The sequence below is a fragment of the Cibotium barometz genome, chromosome 18, assembly GCF_041138505.1.
Source record: "Cibotium barometz isolate CiBa-2024 chromosome 18, ASM4113850v1, whole genome shotgun sequence".
Taxonomy (NCBI): Eukaryota; Viridiplantae; Streptophyta; class Polypodiopsida; order Cyatheales; family Cibotiaceae; genus Cibotium; species Cibotium barometz.
This window is the reverse complement of record NC_141063.1, coordinates 46,112,202-46,128,381: the sequence shown is the minus strand read 5'-3', so window position 1 is coordinate 46,128,381 and position 16,180 is coordinate 46,112,202. Positions and strand designations below refer to the sequence as shown.

Below are 16,180 nucleotides of genomic sequence, written 5' to 3'. Positions count from 1 at the left end.
TAAGTTGAGGTGTGCAATCTCATTAGGCCATAAGTTGAGGTGTGCAATAAGTTGAGGTTTGGTTTAGAAGGGGTTGTGTGAAATCTCATTAGGCTGTAAGTCAAGGTGTGCAATCTCATTAGGCCATAAGTTGAGGTGTGCAATAAGTTGAGGTAACCCAAGTGTTCAATTTTTATTTTATTTTTTTGCCACTATAGATTTATCCTTTAGAATACGTGCAAATTAGAACGCAATCAAAGGTTCTACAAATAAGTACTTTAAAGTTTTGCCAAATTTAATTGTTGCAATTCTAAAAGTGAGTTTTTTCCACTACGTAAGGTCACTTTTTTCGATTGAATTGGATCTTGTGAGTGTGGTTGTAGAGAAAGGAAGAGGGAGGCTTGTTAAAGAGGTTTTTGACTGTTTGCATGACCAAGAAAAAGTCCTTTAAATCAAAAGGGGTGGGGCATACACAAAAATGCCACCAAGAGGCGAGGTAATGCCATGAAAGGAAAAACCTTAGGCAAACATACTAAATATATATCCACCCACCCTCCCAAACCTTTGAGAAATACTTACAACCTTACCCAAGGCTTAAAAACATTTGTAAAATGAGATATTCCGCAATCTAATTAATTAATCCCAAAAAAAAACATTACCCTTAATGTAGGGAGATGATACCAAAAGCATATTCGTTTTGGAATGGCAGAGAAGGGGCCAAGCGTAAGCATACACGCACTCAAAATAACGTGTCGCCATTCCTACATCCTTCCTCCTTTCCATCTCTTTTGTTTGTCTATGTCTTCTTGCCCCTAATCCAACACAAACAACTTCCTCCTTTCTGCAATGGACTGCTGCTTCTCCTGCTCTTCTTCGATAGTTACTGCTTCTACACACTGTTTTCTGCACAAACTTCCTACTTGGAGCTGCCACCTGCCGCCTTGCGACTGCTTCCGCTAACGCCACTCTTCCTCGCCCCGACTTTGCAGTCATGGGGAGACGTAAGTTCGTACCCTAAAATTCCCATTCAATTTGTCATGAATTTAATTGTTATGGTAAGCATCGGTTACTCTGCGTAGTTGTGGTTGAAAATTAGAGCTAATCGGTTACCAGGGATCATTTGGACTGGATTTTAATACTTAATTTCCGTTGAGGTTTTTCTTGTCTTGTGTTTAGGACCATTAGAGGGCTATTAATTACGGCTGAACCAACCAGTAAAAAACTTAAAGCTATTGTTACTCAAGTTTGATCTTGGCCTGAGTGCTTGTTGAGAGCCTTTCTGGATCAGAATCCGGTCTAACTCGTTGCAATTATGGCCTTTAGTGATCTTGCAGAACAGTATTTAGGGTTATTTCATGGCGATTATGGCCTTTAGGATGCTGGGGCTAAACGCTTTGGTAATATATGGCCTTCTTCTGTGTAAGACCATGCGGTGTCCTTTTGGTGTTATTTCTTTCGAAGCGTTCAGTGCTACTAGAAAGACGTGACTTCTAGTGCTAGAAAAACTCGACTTTTAGTGCATTTTGTGTTGGCTCCCGGAGTTTAGTGTTTTTTTGGGGCCGCAGGTTGAAATTTTCCCTGGCCTTCTCTGTAGGAATGGAAGGAGTTTGGTCTAATTCATAGAGTGTTAAATTTTAAGATATATCTGCATGGAATGTAGAGACTTCAAGTGTCTATGACCTTTTGAAGTAGGTTGGAATGATCCAATTCTTAAAATGATTCTTGCTGGCAAGGGTGTTATAGCAAAACTGGATAAGCAGGCTTTAGACGAGGTTTTAAGGGTTTTTGTACCTTTGGAAGCAGGTAGGAATCAACGGAAAAGTATGAGAATGGATGACACAGATGATGATACTATCAGTACTGGCTCTACTGCTACATCTTCAGATGTTACGTTAACACAAGAAGTTGAGGAGGAAAGAGATGAAAATGCTGTTTTAGAAGGCTTCATAGACACTCTTTATGAAAAGAGGTTTGTAAATTTTCTCTCTTTTGAAAACATAGAAGGCTTCATAGATGTCTTTATGAAAAGTATTTGTAACTGGTGCATGTTCTGCTTATTATTGTCATCATGCAGGGCAAAGACCCGAGAAGAAGGGTTGAAGGGCCTAGTAAATGCCTTGAAGAGCAATGTTCTGACAGAGTTTGTGGATGACAAGTAAGACCTCAATATATATTGCTGTACCTGTGTGGGGTGAATATTGGGTATTCTGTGTGTTTTAAAACTTGTGTGCGTTTAATCAGGTATGAAACCCTTCTTCACCTGTGCATTGGCTCAGTCAAGAAGGGTGCAGGCACCGAGATCGCTTTTGCATCTCAAATTATCGGTAATAAAACTGTTTATGGAAACTTCCATGTTCAATCAATGCCTTTTACTTTGTGTGAGTACTGAGTGAGCCGTGATGGCCCAGGATTGGTCGCTGTAACAAGTGGAGCTGGAGATATAGCACAGCAAGTTTTATCTGAAACTTCTTCTCATTTGATTAAAGCTGCAAAGTTGGGGTCTGATTCTAAAGCACGAATTGCGGTATGTTATATATAATATATATTCTTCTTATAGCATTTACCTATCATTTCTGGGCACTTCCATCTTTCAAGTGTTGCTGGCTCTTACCTGATCTATACTTTAACTTTGGCAGGCATTGGAAGCACTAGCTTTGACATGTTTCGTTGGCTCTTCCAACTATGAAGCAACAGAGGAGGTGATGGGTGTGCTTTGGCAGATTAGCAAACATAAGGGAAATTACCATTCGGATCAGGTGGGTTGTGGTTAATGCTGATTATATGCAAGAGTTATATCCGCCATTTCCCCATTTCGCCTTTGTGTTGTGTTGTGTGAATTGTCAAACTTCTGCAATTACTATATGTGGTTGGCCTTTTTTCACAGACTTTGGGGATGAACAAGCCATCATCTGAAGTTAGAGCTGCGGCTTTGTCAGCTTGGGCCTTTCTTTTGACTGATATCCCGACAAATCGCATCATCAGTCATCACATGTCACAGTAAGGATTTTGAGCTATTCATATTTTGGCTACTGCATTCCAGAGCTTTTGTATTCTAGATTCTTCTTATGCTAGACTACTTTAGGTGCTCGTCTACGTTGTTGTCCTTGCTTGAGAATGAAGATCAAGTTCTGCGCATTTCTGCTGGAGAAGCAGTTGCTCTCCTTTTCGAAACGAGGAATATTTTGGAGTCCCAGCACACCACAACCTTTGAAGATCCAAGCTCTGAACTTGCGTCTACACCTTACAAGAAAAAGTTTGATGGAAAAGAAGCACAGCTTGTCGAACAGGTCAGAGGGTTGGCATTAGAGGCTGGTGGAAAGGGCCAAGCAAATAAGAAATCTCAACGCAGCGCATTCAAGGAGATTCTTTCAATTGTTGAGGTGCTTTTTCGTGCTTGACTGAGTCGTGAGATCTACCCTTGTGATCTGATGTTGTATATGTTAGCCTGATTTATTATTGCTTTTTTTTGCTGCGTTCTTGGGCGTCTGTTTTTTGGTGCTGTTATCAAAACCTTATAGTTTTTTTGAGGAATTGCATTTGACTGTGCACATCAGTACAATGTGCATATCTTTTGTGTTAAAATGTTGAGCTTATTGTATTTGGGCTATCCTTTTCCAATGTTGGCATGATGTTGCTGACCATGCTAACCCCAAACAAACTTTTACAGCTCTTTGTTTTTTGTTTTTTGCAAAGATGAAACATAAAGCTTCAAAAAAGTAGTGTTGACTTGTGACATGCTGCTAGGGCAACTATGAAGCCCACTTATGAGCACTAGGCCATGAGAGAGTAAAGAAGACTGAGGAAGGTGCTCTGAGAATCTTTAGGAACTTTCAAATAAACCAACGCTCGTGGCTCAAAAGGTCGAGGTGAGCGTCCCCTATCAGCATAAAACCGTGCTCTATCCTGAGCACCCCTGATAGAATCCTGAGCTTGGGTCAGCATTTCTTGCATAAAGAAATCCCTCGATGCATCAAGCTCAATGTCCTTAAGACCGACATCAACAGGTGCCCTGGGTTGATACCCATACATAAGCTATAACCAGTAACTGTATGCTTAGAACTGTTATAGGCAAATTCTATCATTGGAAGATATTTTTCCCAACTCGATGGTTTTCCAGAGACATATGCACGAAGCATATCCTCTACAATCTGATTCACATGCTCTATTCGCCCATCAGACTGCGGGTGATTAGAGGAACTTATACTCAAAAGTAGTTTCCTTGTTTTAAACCATTCGGAATAAAGTAGGAAGACATGGCATTATAATGGCAGGAATCAGGGATACATCGACGGCCCGACATACCCACATCTGCATAGGGAATTATCGGCATCTTGAGTTACATATATCAATATAGGGAGTCATCAATATCTCGATGAGTCACATATGCACATCTGTAAACCATGAGGTGAACTGTATAAATCACCTAAAGGACGGAACTAGAGAAGGAAATGCCAACAAAGAAAGAATCCAAAAATTCTTAATCTGAACACGATAAGATAAACTCGTTGAACTCTAAAGAAAGAGATTTCAACAAGTGAAAATGCCGAACGAGATTACACCCATGAAAACATGCAGGCTATAGATAAAAGAAGTTTATCTAGAGAACACCTACACTACAACTTCAAGTGAAGTAAAAAAATGAGATTGTCTTTGAATGTTGGGGTCAACATGCCAAGTGATGTAAGCAAGGCAACAATCTGTAGGCATATGCTCACTTATGGTAGTGCTATGTGTGAACAGGGCTTAACCAAGGGCACTTTTTCCCATGTGGTTTTTCCCCTTGGACACCAAGTGTGAAAGGACACTCTAACATATAATATTTTGTACTTCTATATTATATGGGTGTGGCACACATGCAAGGGTTGACTTGCATTTTGTGGATACCACACTTTTGGCTCTCTCTCTCTCTCTCTCTCTCTCTCTCTCTCTCTCTCTCTCTCATTTCTGTGTGTGAGCTTCTCTACCCTGCACCTAACCCTAATGTACAGGTTTGTGTGTGTGAGTGTGTGAGTCCAACACCCAACATTTGGTATCAGAGCTGGGAGCTGGCCCTGGAAATTTGCAGCTGGAAGAAATCCTGCGAAATTCCGTCGAAATTTGACGTTCCGTCCGTCGCTTGCGTTTTTCCGTCGACGTCGTGTTTTTCCGTCGTCGTCCGTCCGTTGATTCCATCGCTGCTCCGCCGTCTGGCCGCCAGATACGGGCGGCACGTGGGGAGCCCACCACCTTCACCCAGCCTCGCGGGCGGGTCCGCCTTTGCGGTCGGCGGCGCTTCTCCAACCTCCGACGGCGCTCCTGCCCAGCCGCCGTTTTTCCGTCGGCGCCCCCAACCGGCTGCCCAGAGCCGTCGACGCCACGCCATCCGTTTTGGTCCCGTCCGGCCTTCGTCGCTGTCGCCGACCTGCTCGTCGTTCCGTTCCGGCCGACAGCGTCTGGCGTCGCCTCTCCGCCCCGTTGAGCCCGTCGTCGACGTTCCGTTCCGGCCGTTCGTTCGCTCCCGCCAGCGACTACAGCGCCGTTCGCTCCCGCCACCGACTACGCTTCCGCTTCCGCTTCCGTTTCCGACCTGAGCGCCCGTCACCTGCACCCTCCGTCCTGAGCGCCCGTTAACTGCAGCTCTCCTCGACACTTGCACGGATCCGCCTCCACCTTGCTGCCAGCTACACGCACCAGCCTCCATCTTCGTGTCCTTCTCATTGTTGAGTCTCCACTTGCAACGTCTCCCCGGCTGTGCATCATTGCTGCCCAGGTACCTTTGTTTCAGTAAACAAAATAAGGTTTGCAGGCAGATTCAACAAATTTTGGGGGTTTGCCAGGAAGATTTGAATTTGCAGGTGATACAGGATTCAAGAAATTTGGGGGATTTATCAATTTCAGGACAAATTGAAAAAATTGGGCATTTTGCTTCGCCTGCAATTTGGGGGTTTTTTGAAATTGAGGTCAAAATCAGCAAATTGAACCTCTTTCATTTGCAGCAAATTGGAGGTTTTCAAAATTGAGGTCAAAATTGGCAAATTGAACCTCTTACATTTGCAGAAATTTGGGGCTTTTGTGAAAATTGGCCAATTAGATGCACATTGAAGCGATTGGAGTGCATAAAAATTGGGGATTTTCAGATTCGAGCATGTAATTGGGCATTACAGCTGCGATTTGTCGCGTATGTATACACATTGTGTGTAATTGGACAATTTGGTGCAGGTTTACACTTGCTTTGGTTTGCAGGCATACATTTGCATAGGACATTTGGTTGCCTGGCAGTGCACATTGGTGCTTGGTTTGCTTGCAGATATATTTTGTTGACATGGCACAGAATGCTACAGATGTATTTGGTGTGCTCACCCAGGAGGACAAGCTAGATGGATCTAACTACTCCCTCTGGAGTTTCATGATCCGTAATTTGCTGGTAGCCAAAGGGCTTTGGGGCATCGTGTGTGGTGATGACACACGCCCACTTACCATACAGCCAGCCACGCCTCAAAGGGGAGGTGCTCAAAGAGCTCCTGATGTAGATTCTGCTCCCACACAAGAGCAGAAAAGATGGGACTCTAGAAATGCACAGGCCATGTCATTGATAGCCCTTTCAGTGAAAAGGACTATTATTCCGCACATTCGTTCATGCAAGACATCGAAGCTTGCATGGGACACATTGGAAGCAATGTATCAGGTACGCAACGAGGCAAGAGTTGCCTACTTGAAGAGGCAATTGGATCTTCTTTCTATGGATGAGGGTGACTCTATGGCAGATCATCTCACCAAAGTGAAAGATTTGCAGGAACAATTGCTCAACATTGATGAGGTTATCCCAGACAGACAGATGGTCACCAACACTCTTCATTCTTTACCGCCTTCCTACTTGGGCTTTCACACCTCTCTCAACCTCTCAATGAGAGGAGGTGGTGATCCCGTCACTTTTGAAGAGCTCGTGGGTTTACTCTTGCAGGAAGAGCAAACAAGAGCAAACATATCGAGCAACCGTGGTGGAGAAAAGGCATTTACAACCAAGGATAAGGGTAAAACAAAGAGCTTTAGGCATGGGGGACAACAGTCTAGCAAGGCTGGTCATCGACAGCCCTCTTCTAGTGGTGAAAAGTCTGACAAAGGGGATGCAAACAAGCCCAAAAAGAAGGGCAAATGTCACTACTGCCATAAGCCTGGACACTACATCAGTGAATGTAGGAAGCGGATTGCAAAAGAGAAAAAGAAAGAAGCAAGCAATGCAGTAGCAGACTCTTCTGATGACAAAGCACAGCAATTAGCTAATGTAATCCAGGAAGAGTACACTTTTTTGGTCACATGCACTAGTGACACACCAAGTGCTTCAGACACTGATATGTCTTGCATTGCATCTGACAGACAGCATGCATCATGGTATTTTGATAGTGGTGCTTCGAGCCACATCACTTCATGCAAAGATGTATTTCAGCACTTGGTTTATGCTTCAAAAGGCCGCACTGTATCATGTGCAGATCATACCACATATCCAGTAAAGGGAATTGGTAATGTCATACTTATTGCAGCCAATGGTGCCAATATATGTATGAAAAATGTATTGTATGTTCCAGGGATAAAGAAAAATCTGCTCTTCGTCTCAGCCATAAACGACCAAGGTTTAAAGGTTGAATTTGAAGATGGGAAGTGTTTGGTAAAAGACCCATCAAAATCAATGCATGCCATCTAATGGTCATTAATCATGCCAAAAGAAGCATTAAAATTGGCGGCCAACTCATCAATCCGGAGTATAATAGCATGGTGTTGTTCAAGTAGAACTCCCAAGTAAGCAAGTGAAACACATGTGTGCAGCACTTATTAAAAACCCCTGGATGCAAGTGATCTAGGCAGAACCTGATGAGTCCATATAAAACTTGAAAACCATCCAATAAAATCCACCAAAATAACTAGATCAACTAACCCATGATAGAATTTGTCTTAGGCTTAGGAAATTAAGCATAGACCACACTTAAACAAGTGCAAAATAAATTATCATGGACAAGTGTCAAAGGTGAGACACTCTTGGAATGCAGATTCCAGCCATTATCGAAGAAAGCAAGGAACATGTCCAATAAGAAAGAATTCCACACGAGATAAACTCGAAAGAAAATTGTGAAAAAATTAACTCACATGACCAATGGAATCAAACAAAGTTCAACTGTCACTAGCCTGGACATTTCCCAGTATGAAAGGGGTCTGGTGGACTCCAGGATGCCTAAATATTTGGAAAGTACAAGCTTTGGGAATGGGGGATTATCCTAGAATACAAAGGACCACTCTCCTAAAATTTAGGAGAATTGCTATTTTTGTCCTGACTCCGATTGAAATTCTGTTCGCGTCATTACATCTGGAATTGAGCAGATACCAAGAGTTGGCAAAGTGCCTATGACAAAATGTCTACCAGTTGGGATATTTTTAGAGATAAAGTTTATGGAAGGACCCATCTCTTAGATTGGGACATGTGGCAAGAAAGTGGACCAAAGTGAGACAAGTGGCCTGACACTTGTTAGAAAGTGGATCAAAGTGAGACAAGTGGCCTCACACTTGTCACTTCAGCTATTGTGTGGCTCTCCACTTGTCATTGTAGCCTTCTCTTTTGCCATTTTAGCTCATGGGAGGCCCAAATCTATAAATTGGAGCCCTCTCTCTTCATTAAGAGAGACTCTCTTGCTGCACACTAGCCTCTACCACCGTTACAGGCTGCCCTAATGATGGCTACTCTCTCTCTCTCTCTCTTGAAGGTTGCCCATGAAGAATACCGGCTGTTGGGGACTGTTTTGGAGGCTTCCATCGCAAAGAAATACTGAAGGCAAGGGTATTTAATCATTTATTATGATTCTAGCCATTGTACTTGTTGTACCAGCCTTTGTACTTACTGTACCAGCCATTGTACTGGCTGTACCAATCCTTGTCCTTGTTGTACTTGCTATTGTACGGATTGTACCAGCTTCTGTACTTGTTGTACCAGCCACTGTACTTGCTTTACGAGTCAGTGCACATGCTGTACCAGCATTTGTACTTGCTGTATCTACTATACTTGAACCAGCCAACGTACCGACTGTACCAGTCATTGTACTTGTTGTACCGGCTGAATGGAGAGTTGTACTTGCTGTACCAGCTCTATTGCATGAAGACCCGTGGTTTTTGGGGAAGAATCAGTACCCACACGGAGGTATATGGATTATATTATTGGCTCGGCATTTCTACAGCCTATATTCCGGCTTGGTTGCCTCGTGTTGGGCTGTGTTATGACATTTGTATATGGATAATCCGGCATCTCTTGTAGGGAGAGTAAGGCCCTCAAAGCTTGTACATGATATTATTCTCCTTGGGTAATAAAATACTCCAAGGGGGGGGGGGGGGGTCGGCCCATTCCGGCCTCTATGTGGTGTCACATGTGCAAGCTCCATTTTCAACATTTGTGGATGTTTTGTCCAACTTTTATGCAAAGTGATGATGGATATGTGTTAAGACTGTGGCCATGTTTAAGTGTTTTAATATGCATTGATGGTATCAACAAGTGTGTCAAAGGCCCTAGTCCCCCGGGCACCCGCCGCGAGTTACATCAACCATAACACCATCCCATTCACCAACTGTGAATGCGTGTGCCATAATAAAATTCGTGTACAGACACACATAAGAGGAGGGAAAGCATAAGCTCCACACGACATACAAGCACGATGCCAGTCAACACGCATGTGGGCTTTTCGCAAAAAACCACTAAAAAAGCCTAATTTACCATTTCTATGGTCAAAAAATGTCTTAAAATTTAAGAAAAATTTTTCTAAAATTTTATGAGATGTAAGGGGAACCTTTTTACCAAAATTATCCGCAATATCATGTGCAAACCTTCGATAAAAAATGCTTATTTTACCCATGAAAAAGAGAGAAAAATAGCATTTACACTCACGTCATTCCCTTGCATCGTTGATACGTCCGTCCAAGTCGAGAAGCACGTTTCCAATGCGTCAGACACCAAAATAAACCAAAAAATAACATTTTTTGCTTAGTAAATGTTAAAATTTACTATAAAAAAATAGCAAAAAATTGGTATAATGAGAGAATTAAGAGGAGAAAAAACATCCAAAATTAACTAGAGACCGCTCTGATACCACTGTTAAAACCCTAAAGATCTCTCTGGTTAATCCTATGCATAAACATGCATAAAACAGGCATATACTCATCCACCCGACCACTCCCGAGCCCAAGGGTGCACACATAAATACAATGAAGTATCACATATCTTACCTTGGTATCCCATCCCACCAAGAGATATGACTTCATTCCAGTGGCACATAGCTCTAGCATGAAATGGCAAGAGAGTAGACACAATGCTCTACACAAGAGTACCTCCCTTGAGAGTGTCCCATGCTCTTATTTATAGGAGAGCTCCAAAGTGACTCTTGACCTTCCATTTTCAAGGTGACTCTTGACCTTCCATTTCCAGAGTGACTCTTGGCCTTCCATTTCCATGTGTGACCCTTGGTTGCCTGATCCTAACCTCAACCCAAGGTTAGGTCTAACCCTTGCCCCACTAGAGCATGTTTCCATGCTCCCATGCTCATATGCCTAGGGTGGGTTAGTCTCCTAGTATATGCACATATAATGTGCACATAACATATTCTGTTAAAACCCTAAAGATCTCTCTAGTTAATCACTATGCATAAACATGCATAAACTAGGCATATACTCATCCACCCGACCACACATAAATACAATGAAGTACCACATACCTTACCTTGGTGTCCCATACCACCAAGAGATATGACTTCATTTTAGCAGCACATAGCTCTAGCATGAAATGACAAGAGAGTAGACACAATGCTCTACACAAAATGAGAGTATCTCATGCTCTTATTTATAGGAGAGCTCCAAAGTGACTCTTGACCTTCCATTTCCAAGGTGACTCTTGACCTTCCATTTCCAGACTCCAGAGTGACTCTTGGCCTTCCATTTCCATGTTTAATCCTTGGTTGCCTGACCCTAACCTCAACCCAAGGTTAGGTCTAACCCTTGCCCCACTAGAGCATGTTCCCATGCTCACATGCCTAGGGTGGGTTAGTCTCCTAGTATATGCACATATAATGTGCACATAACATACTTCCCCTCTCTCAAAACATTACACTCTTGTAATGAAAAGGAGAAAAACTGCGCCGAATGTTCTTAATTGACTCCCAAGTCGAATTCTCAATTTCCTTGTCTTTCCACTTAATTTTAATCTCAAGAATTAGACTGGCTCACCAGAGTTATAAGCGTGCATATGGGCAATGCCAATAATGAAGTATTGGTGAGCTCCTGCTTTCATACTTGGACATGACATGTGCAAGTGGCCTGCTACATGCACACCTTAATCCGGTGCCAGTAGATGTGATTATTTCTTGTAGCTGCTTTAGAGGCAAAGTTAAAACCGTATATGGGCAGTTTGCAGCAGGTCTGATAGCCCTATAGGTGCCTTTGATGATTTTTTATGGCTTGAAAAGGGCTGGCCGATTTGAGTACGACTTGCTATGACAATCCCTATATAAAAATTGGTCAAGGGTCATTTGAAGCATTGATAGTTGGAGGTTGTGGAGCCAAGACCAAGGGTAACGGAGTCAAGACCAAGGCCATGTAGCCACAACATCTGGACCAGTAGAGTACACCTCCTTATCAACATTTGCATATTCGTAAACCCCGAGGGGTCATCGTAATTTGTTGCCTCCGAGTCTTGATGCCTTTAAGTAGATCAGTCAGAGCTGCCAAGACATCGGAAAACTTGTTGATGTGGGTGGAATATGCCCGGCAAATATCCACAAGTGACCTAATGCCATGTGCTGTTTCTAGAATCTCCCAATTAAGGATTTCTGCCATCTTTGTCGGGCCAATTGGATGTCTTCAGCACTAATTATATGTTGAAGGTAGTGAACCTCGTATAAATAAAATTCCAATTTCTTTCAACAATTTCATCACTTTTTCGACGTCAATGTTGTGTTGCTCTTCTGTAGTTGAAAAAATCTGTATGTCGTCTAAAAAGATGAAGACACTTTCCTGTCAAGTCCTTGAAAACCCGCATCATCATGTTATGAACTCGTAGTGGGACAGTTTAGTTCGGAATGTGGTTTTACCTAACGGTAGCCACTTTTGAGGTCAATTTTTGAAAACACCTTTGCTCCATTCAGCCTCTCTAAGGTGTAATCAATCCGAGGCATATGGAACTTGCTCTTTATCGTCAGCTTGTTGAGCGCTCAATAATCTACACAAAGCCAGGAGGATCCATCCTTCTTTTTCACAAAGAGGATCGAGGCTGCGAATGGAGACACTTTGGATCGTATGAAACCGGACTGCAGTCCAAGTCCGTCTCCATGGCCTTACTCAGGCGGTATGGAAACTTACTAGGGGGTTCAGAACTTGGGAGGAGCTCTATTTTATGGTCCTCCGGTCTAGATGGGGTTTTTTTGGAGACAAGTTGTCCTAAAGAAAGATCTTCTGGAACCGGTCATGTAGGGCCAGGTACTTCTCTAAAGCACTTGTCACTGTCTCAGTAGTTTGAACAATAGATCACCGTACGCTGTGCGCCTTTCCAAATCTTTCGTTTAGTCTGGATGTGGCTAATGATCAGAAAGTTAGGTTTCCTTGGCTCACACTTAATGATCACGAGAGCCTTAACACATTTCGGTTAATCTGAAACATGTGTTGGTCCCAATCAATGTTTTGGGTGAACTTACGAAACCATTGGATCCCTAAGATTATGTCTGCACCTGCAAGAGGGGCAACCATGAAATCACACAAATTCTGTGCCTTGGATGACTAATTTAGCTCGGCAAGCTTCAAACTTGATTCTTGTTGTCATGCCGTGCTAAATCTCTCCACTTTCTTATCTACCGAGGTCAATTAAAAACGGGCTCGTCGAGCGGCCTATTCTGTAATCATGTTCTCTGTATTGTTGCTGACAAACAAGACAACGATTCTTTGGCCACCTATGTAGCCAAAAGTCTTGAACAATTTGTTTCGCTCATTCTCCGGGTCATTTTTGCTTTTTTGCTTATCTTCAAGCTCCCAGTTGACAATCAAGGAACATCATGTTATGTAGCAAGAGGCTTTTACAATGGCAATACTAGCCAGCAGATGGTGTAGAACATGTGCCTCTGAATAGGTTAGATGGATTACAAGTGAATATGGAAGGGCTCCTTTTATAGTGATGCAAGGGAGCTACCCCTAAGAGCTGGCCGACTGCCCACGACCTACTAAAAAGGAGATAAATGGATAAAATCTTATAAATAGGCAATACCCCAAATACATTGAGAACACAATTTCTAACACGTAGGAGTGGGATCTGGAGGACTATCGACGACAATCTGGGGGTCGGTGTGGAAGGCTGGCTCACCACGGAAGCTGTGGAGACCGGGTTGGTAGTCTGAGCAGGGGTCTTCTTAGGATAAACGTTAGAAGTGTGTCCTTTTGTATGACAAAAGAAACACCGCCCTTACTCCTTGTAGTGTTTATGCTCTTCGGCATTAAGCTTACCACTTGTTTTGCCGGCTAGAGCCTAGTAAAGCGAGGTCCGTTGTTCGAGTTCTTGGAGCCCAAAGGCTCCCGGGGTAGACCCTAATGGGGTCTGGTTCTGGCCCTTGCCAAAGGCAGTGGGTACCTTGGCTACTCTGGGCTGGGAGGTCTTAGGTTTTCCGTTGTTTTACTTCATCTTGGCAGCACTCTGCGCAAGCGAAAGTGCCTGAGTAAAAGTCTCAGGTTCAAACATGCGCACATGCCATTGGATTTGCGTATCCAAACCATAGAGGAATTGTCCTCTTTTGTCTGCATCTGATTTCTGCAATTGTAAAGCTAGATGAGTGACTTTATTTCCAAATTGGAGAACAGGTAGCACATTTTGGTGCAGTCTCTGATACTTGTCCTCAAGCCGCTCAAGATAATGAGGCAGTAGAAATTGCTTCATGAGGTCAGTGACAAATTGGTCCCCGGGTAGTCAATAACTCCATAATTGGAATTGACCTAGGTCCAATGAGTCCACCATGAGATGGCTTCCCCCTAGATGTAGCAACTAGCTAACACCACCTTCTCTCTGTCTAACTTCCTACCAGCAGCGAAGTAGGCTTCAAACTGATGAATCCAAGAATATAGACTTGTGGGATCGAGTTTACTATTAAAACTTACTAAAATTCACCTTCTTGTGAAAATGAGTCGAAGAAGTCGTGGGTGTTGCACTTACGCCGAGAATTGCAAGGTATCGCTCGTGCTGTGTGTGTCGACGTTGGTCCTCTAGTGCGGTAGTGTGGGCTGCCGCCTGTGTTCGAAGCTCTACCTCCCGTACCTGTAATTCATGTAATGCATGGGAATGCTGTGTTAACTCCTCAAGGGAGATAGGAGAATCATGGATTTGGGAAGGGATCTTGGTGATGATTGGCGGAGGGGGGGGGTGTGAATAGGTGTCGAGGATTCTTGAAGAGGTATTCGTTTCTCCAAGGCCTTTATAGAAGCCGTACATGCCTGCATGTGTTTCCCTTGTTGCGCTATGATGCGCATAAATTCTTGGAACATGGCGCTTGTGTCCTCATTGATGACCAGGCTTTAGTCGCTGTTGAAGAAACAGTTTCTGCTGGGATCTGGTGTTCTCTCATAAGGTCAGAATTCGCTATAGTGGGAGTGGTCAAGTTTTTCCTTGAATGCAACAATACCATCCACTATGTGTGTGGGAGACGTTTCCGGTTACTTTCGGAGGCTAGAAACCAATCGACCTTCGAAAGATGGGAGTCACACCGAAATGGGAGTGCAACTGGTGTTTGAAAACCAACCACACAAAGTGATTTTCTTCTTCTTCTTTTTCTTGGCTGAATCTCTTTACCAAAGGCAAGGCTTTGATACCACTACAACATGCTTCCGGAAGCTTACAAACAAACAGGATTATACTTTGGATAACGAATATTCAGCACTTTGGTTCCTGATGATTGCACAATGTAACAGAAATGGGGGAGAGAGAAAGAGGAGAAGCACAATAAAGACACAGTGCACCCGATTGGGTCCCAAATGCCCCCACCAAGGATGGCGTGTTTGCTTTATTGAATGATGAGAAAAGCGACTGAAGTCTGTAGGCACAAGCTGGCAGCCTGAGATGCCTGACTCTTGACCTTGAAGTTCACCTTTGCTTGGGAATTCCCTTGGCTGTCCTGGCCCTTGAATACCTTCAACACTTTGTGAATTTGCGATGCCTAAAAGCCTAAATAGCCTAGAAGCAACTTCGCCATCTATGCGAGGCACGGCCGCTGACCTAGTCCTCTAGAGTATTGTTGCCTAGGGACTTATTTACCTAGTGTAGTGTGATTGATTAATTTTGTTGGAAAGCTACCGACTAATCGGGTCCACCCATCCATAGGATGGTGTCGTTAGGGTGTCGTTAGGGCGATCCAACCTCCCACTTTCCACCCAACTCACTCTTCATTTTTGTTTTCTAATTAATCTTATCACACTATGTGACATATATAGACAAGTTCCTTAATTAGGAATCTTACACGGTGTTCATTAGAACAACCACTTAACTTAGAACAATGATACAACAATACTAGAAAACAAGGGACTTAATTAAAAATAATTACAAAGGTTCAAATCCAACTAGCATATCATGATACAGAGTTCTATATCCAGTATTGGGCATTGATAACGTTAGTAGGGATGTCGTAGTATCTAGTCCATACTATGCATAATGGAGTTGATAGTTATATAGTCTTGTGGGTTGACTACCATGAGTATATAACATGCACGTTCCTAAAAGGTGAATTTGGACATGTTCCTGGATTCATCTAGGTTTATATATATATATAGCCAGATCCAGACTCTCTTATTTCATGTTTTATTCCGCTGATGATGTAGAATTCGGCCTTCCAGTTAGACTAGGCAATCCCTACGGGGAACCATACACCTCATCGTTTGGTAGCCGGTGAGGACTCAAGCCGGCTTGTCCTCCTCTTAGGCTTCGTCGCTTGATCCTCCCACTCCTCAGAGAGACGTCTATGCACTAGGGTGGGCTTATTCACCACACTAGCTTGGGCCCGCAGAACTAGGTAGCATCCATGACTCTTGCTAGACCGGTGAGTTCCAACTTTCCAATGATAGAAGGGATACCTTGGGTCGACTTCGGGTCTCGCTAACGTCGCAAAACAGGACCAGAGGGGTGGGGGGAGAAGAAGGGGTCTCCTCTTAAGTCTATTCACATGGGGGGGGGGGA

The 16,180-nt window shown here is 43.3% G+C and overlaps 1 protein-coding gene across 1 annotated transcript in view; it reads left to right on the top strand.

The window, feature by feature from the left end:
• The first annotated feature begins 673 nt into the window (after positions 1-673).
• LOC147629401 (uncharacterized) overlaps positions 674-16,180 on the top strand; it is a 29,587-nt gene continuing 14,080 nt past the window's right edge. The window contains exons 1-8 of the mRNA XM_086812660.1: positions 674-980; positions 1,783-1,948; positions 2,054-2,134; positions 2,221-2,303; positions 2,388-2,503; positions 2,616-2,735; positions 2,864-2,976; positions 3,062-3,359. Coding sequence (XP_086668786.1) covers positions 971-980; positions 1,783-1,948; positions 2,054-2,134; positions 2,221-2,303; positions 2,388-2,503; positions 2,616-2,735; positions 2,864-2,976; positions 3,062-3,359 — 987 coding nt within the window. The 5' untranslated portion in view covers positions 674-970. The remainder of the gene's footprint in view (positions 981-1,782; positions 1,949-2,053; positions 2,135-2,220; positions 2,304-2,387; positions 2,504-2,615; positions 2,736-2,863; positions 2,977-3,061; positions 3,360-16,180) is intronic.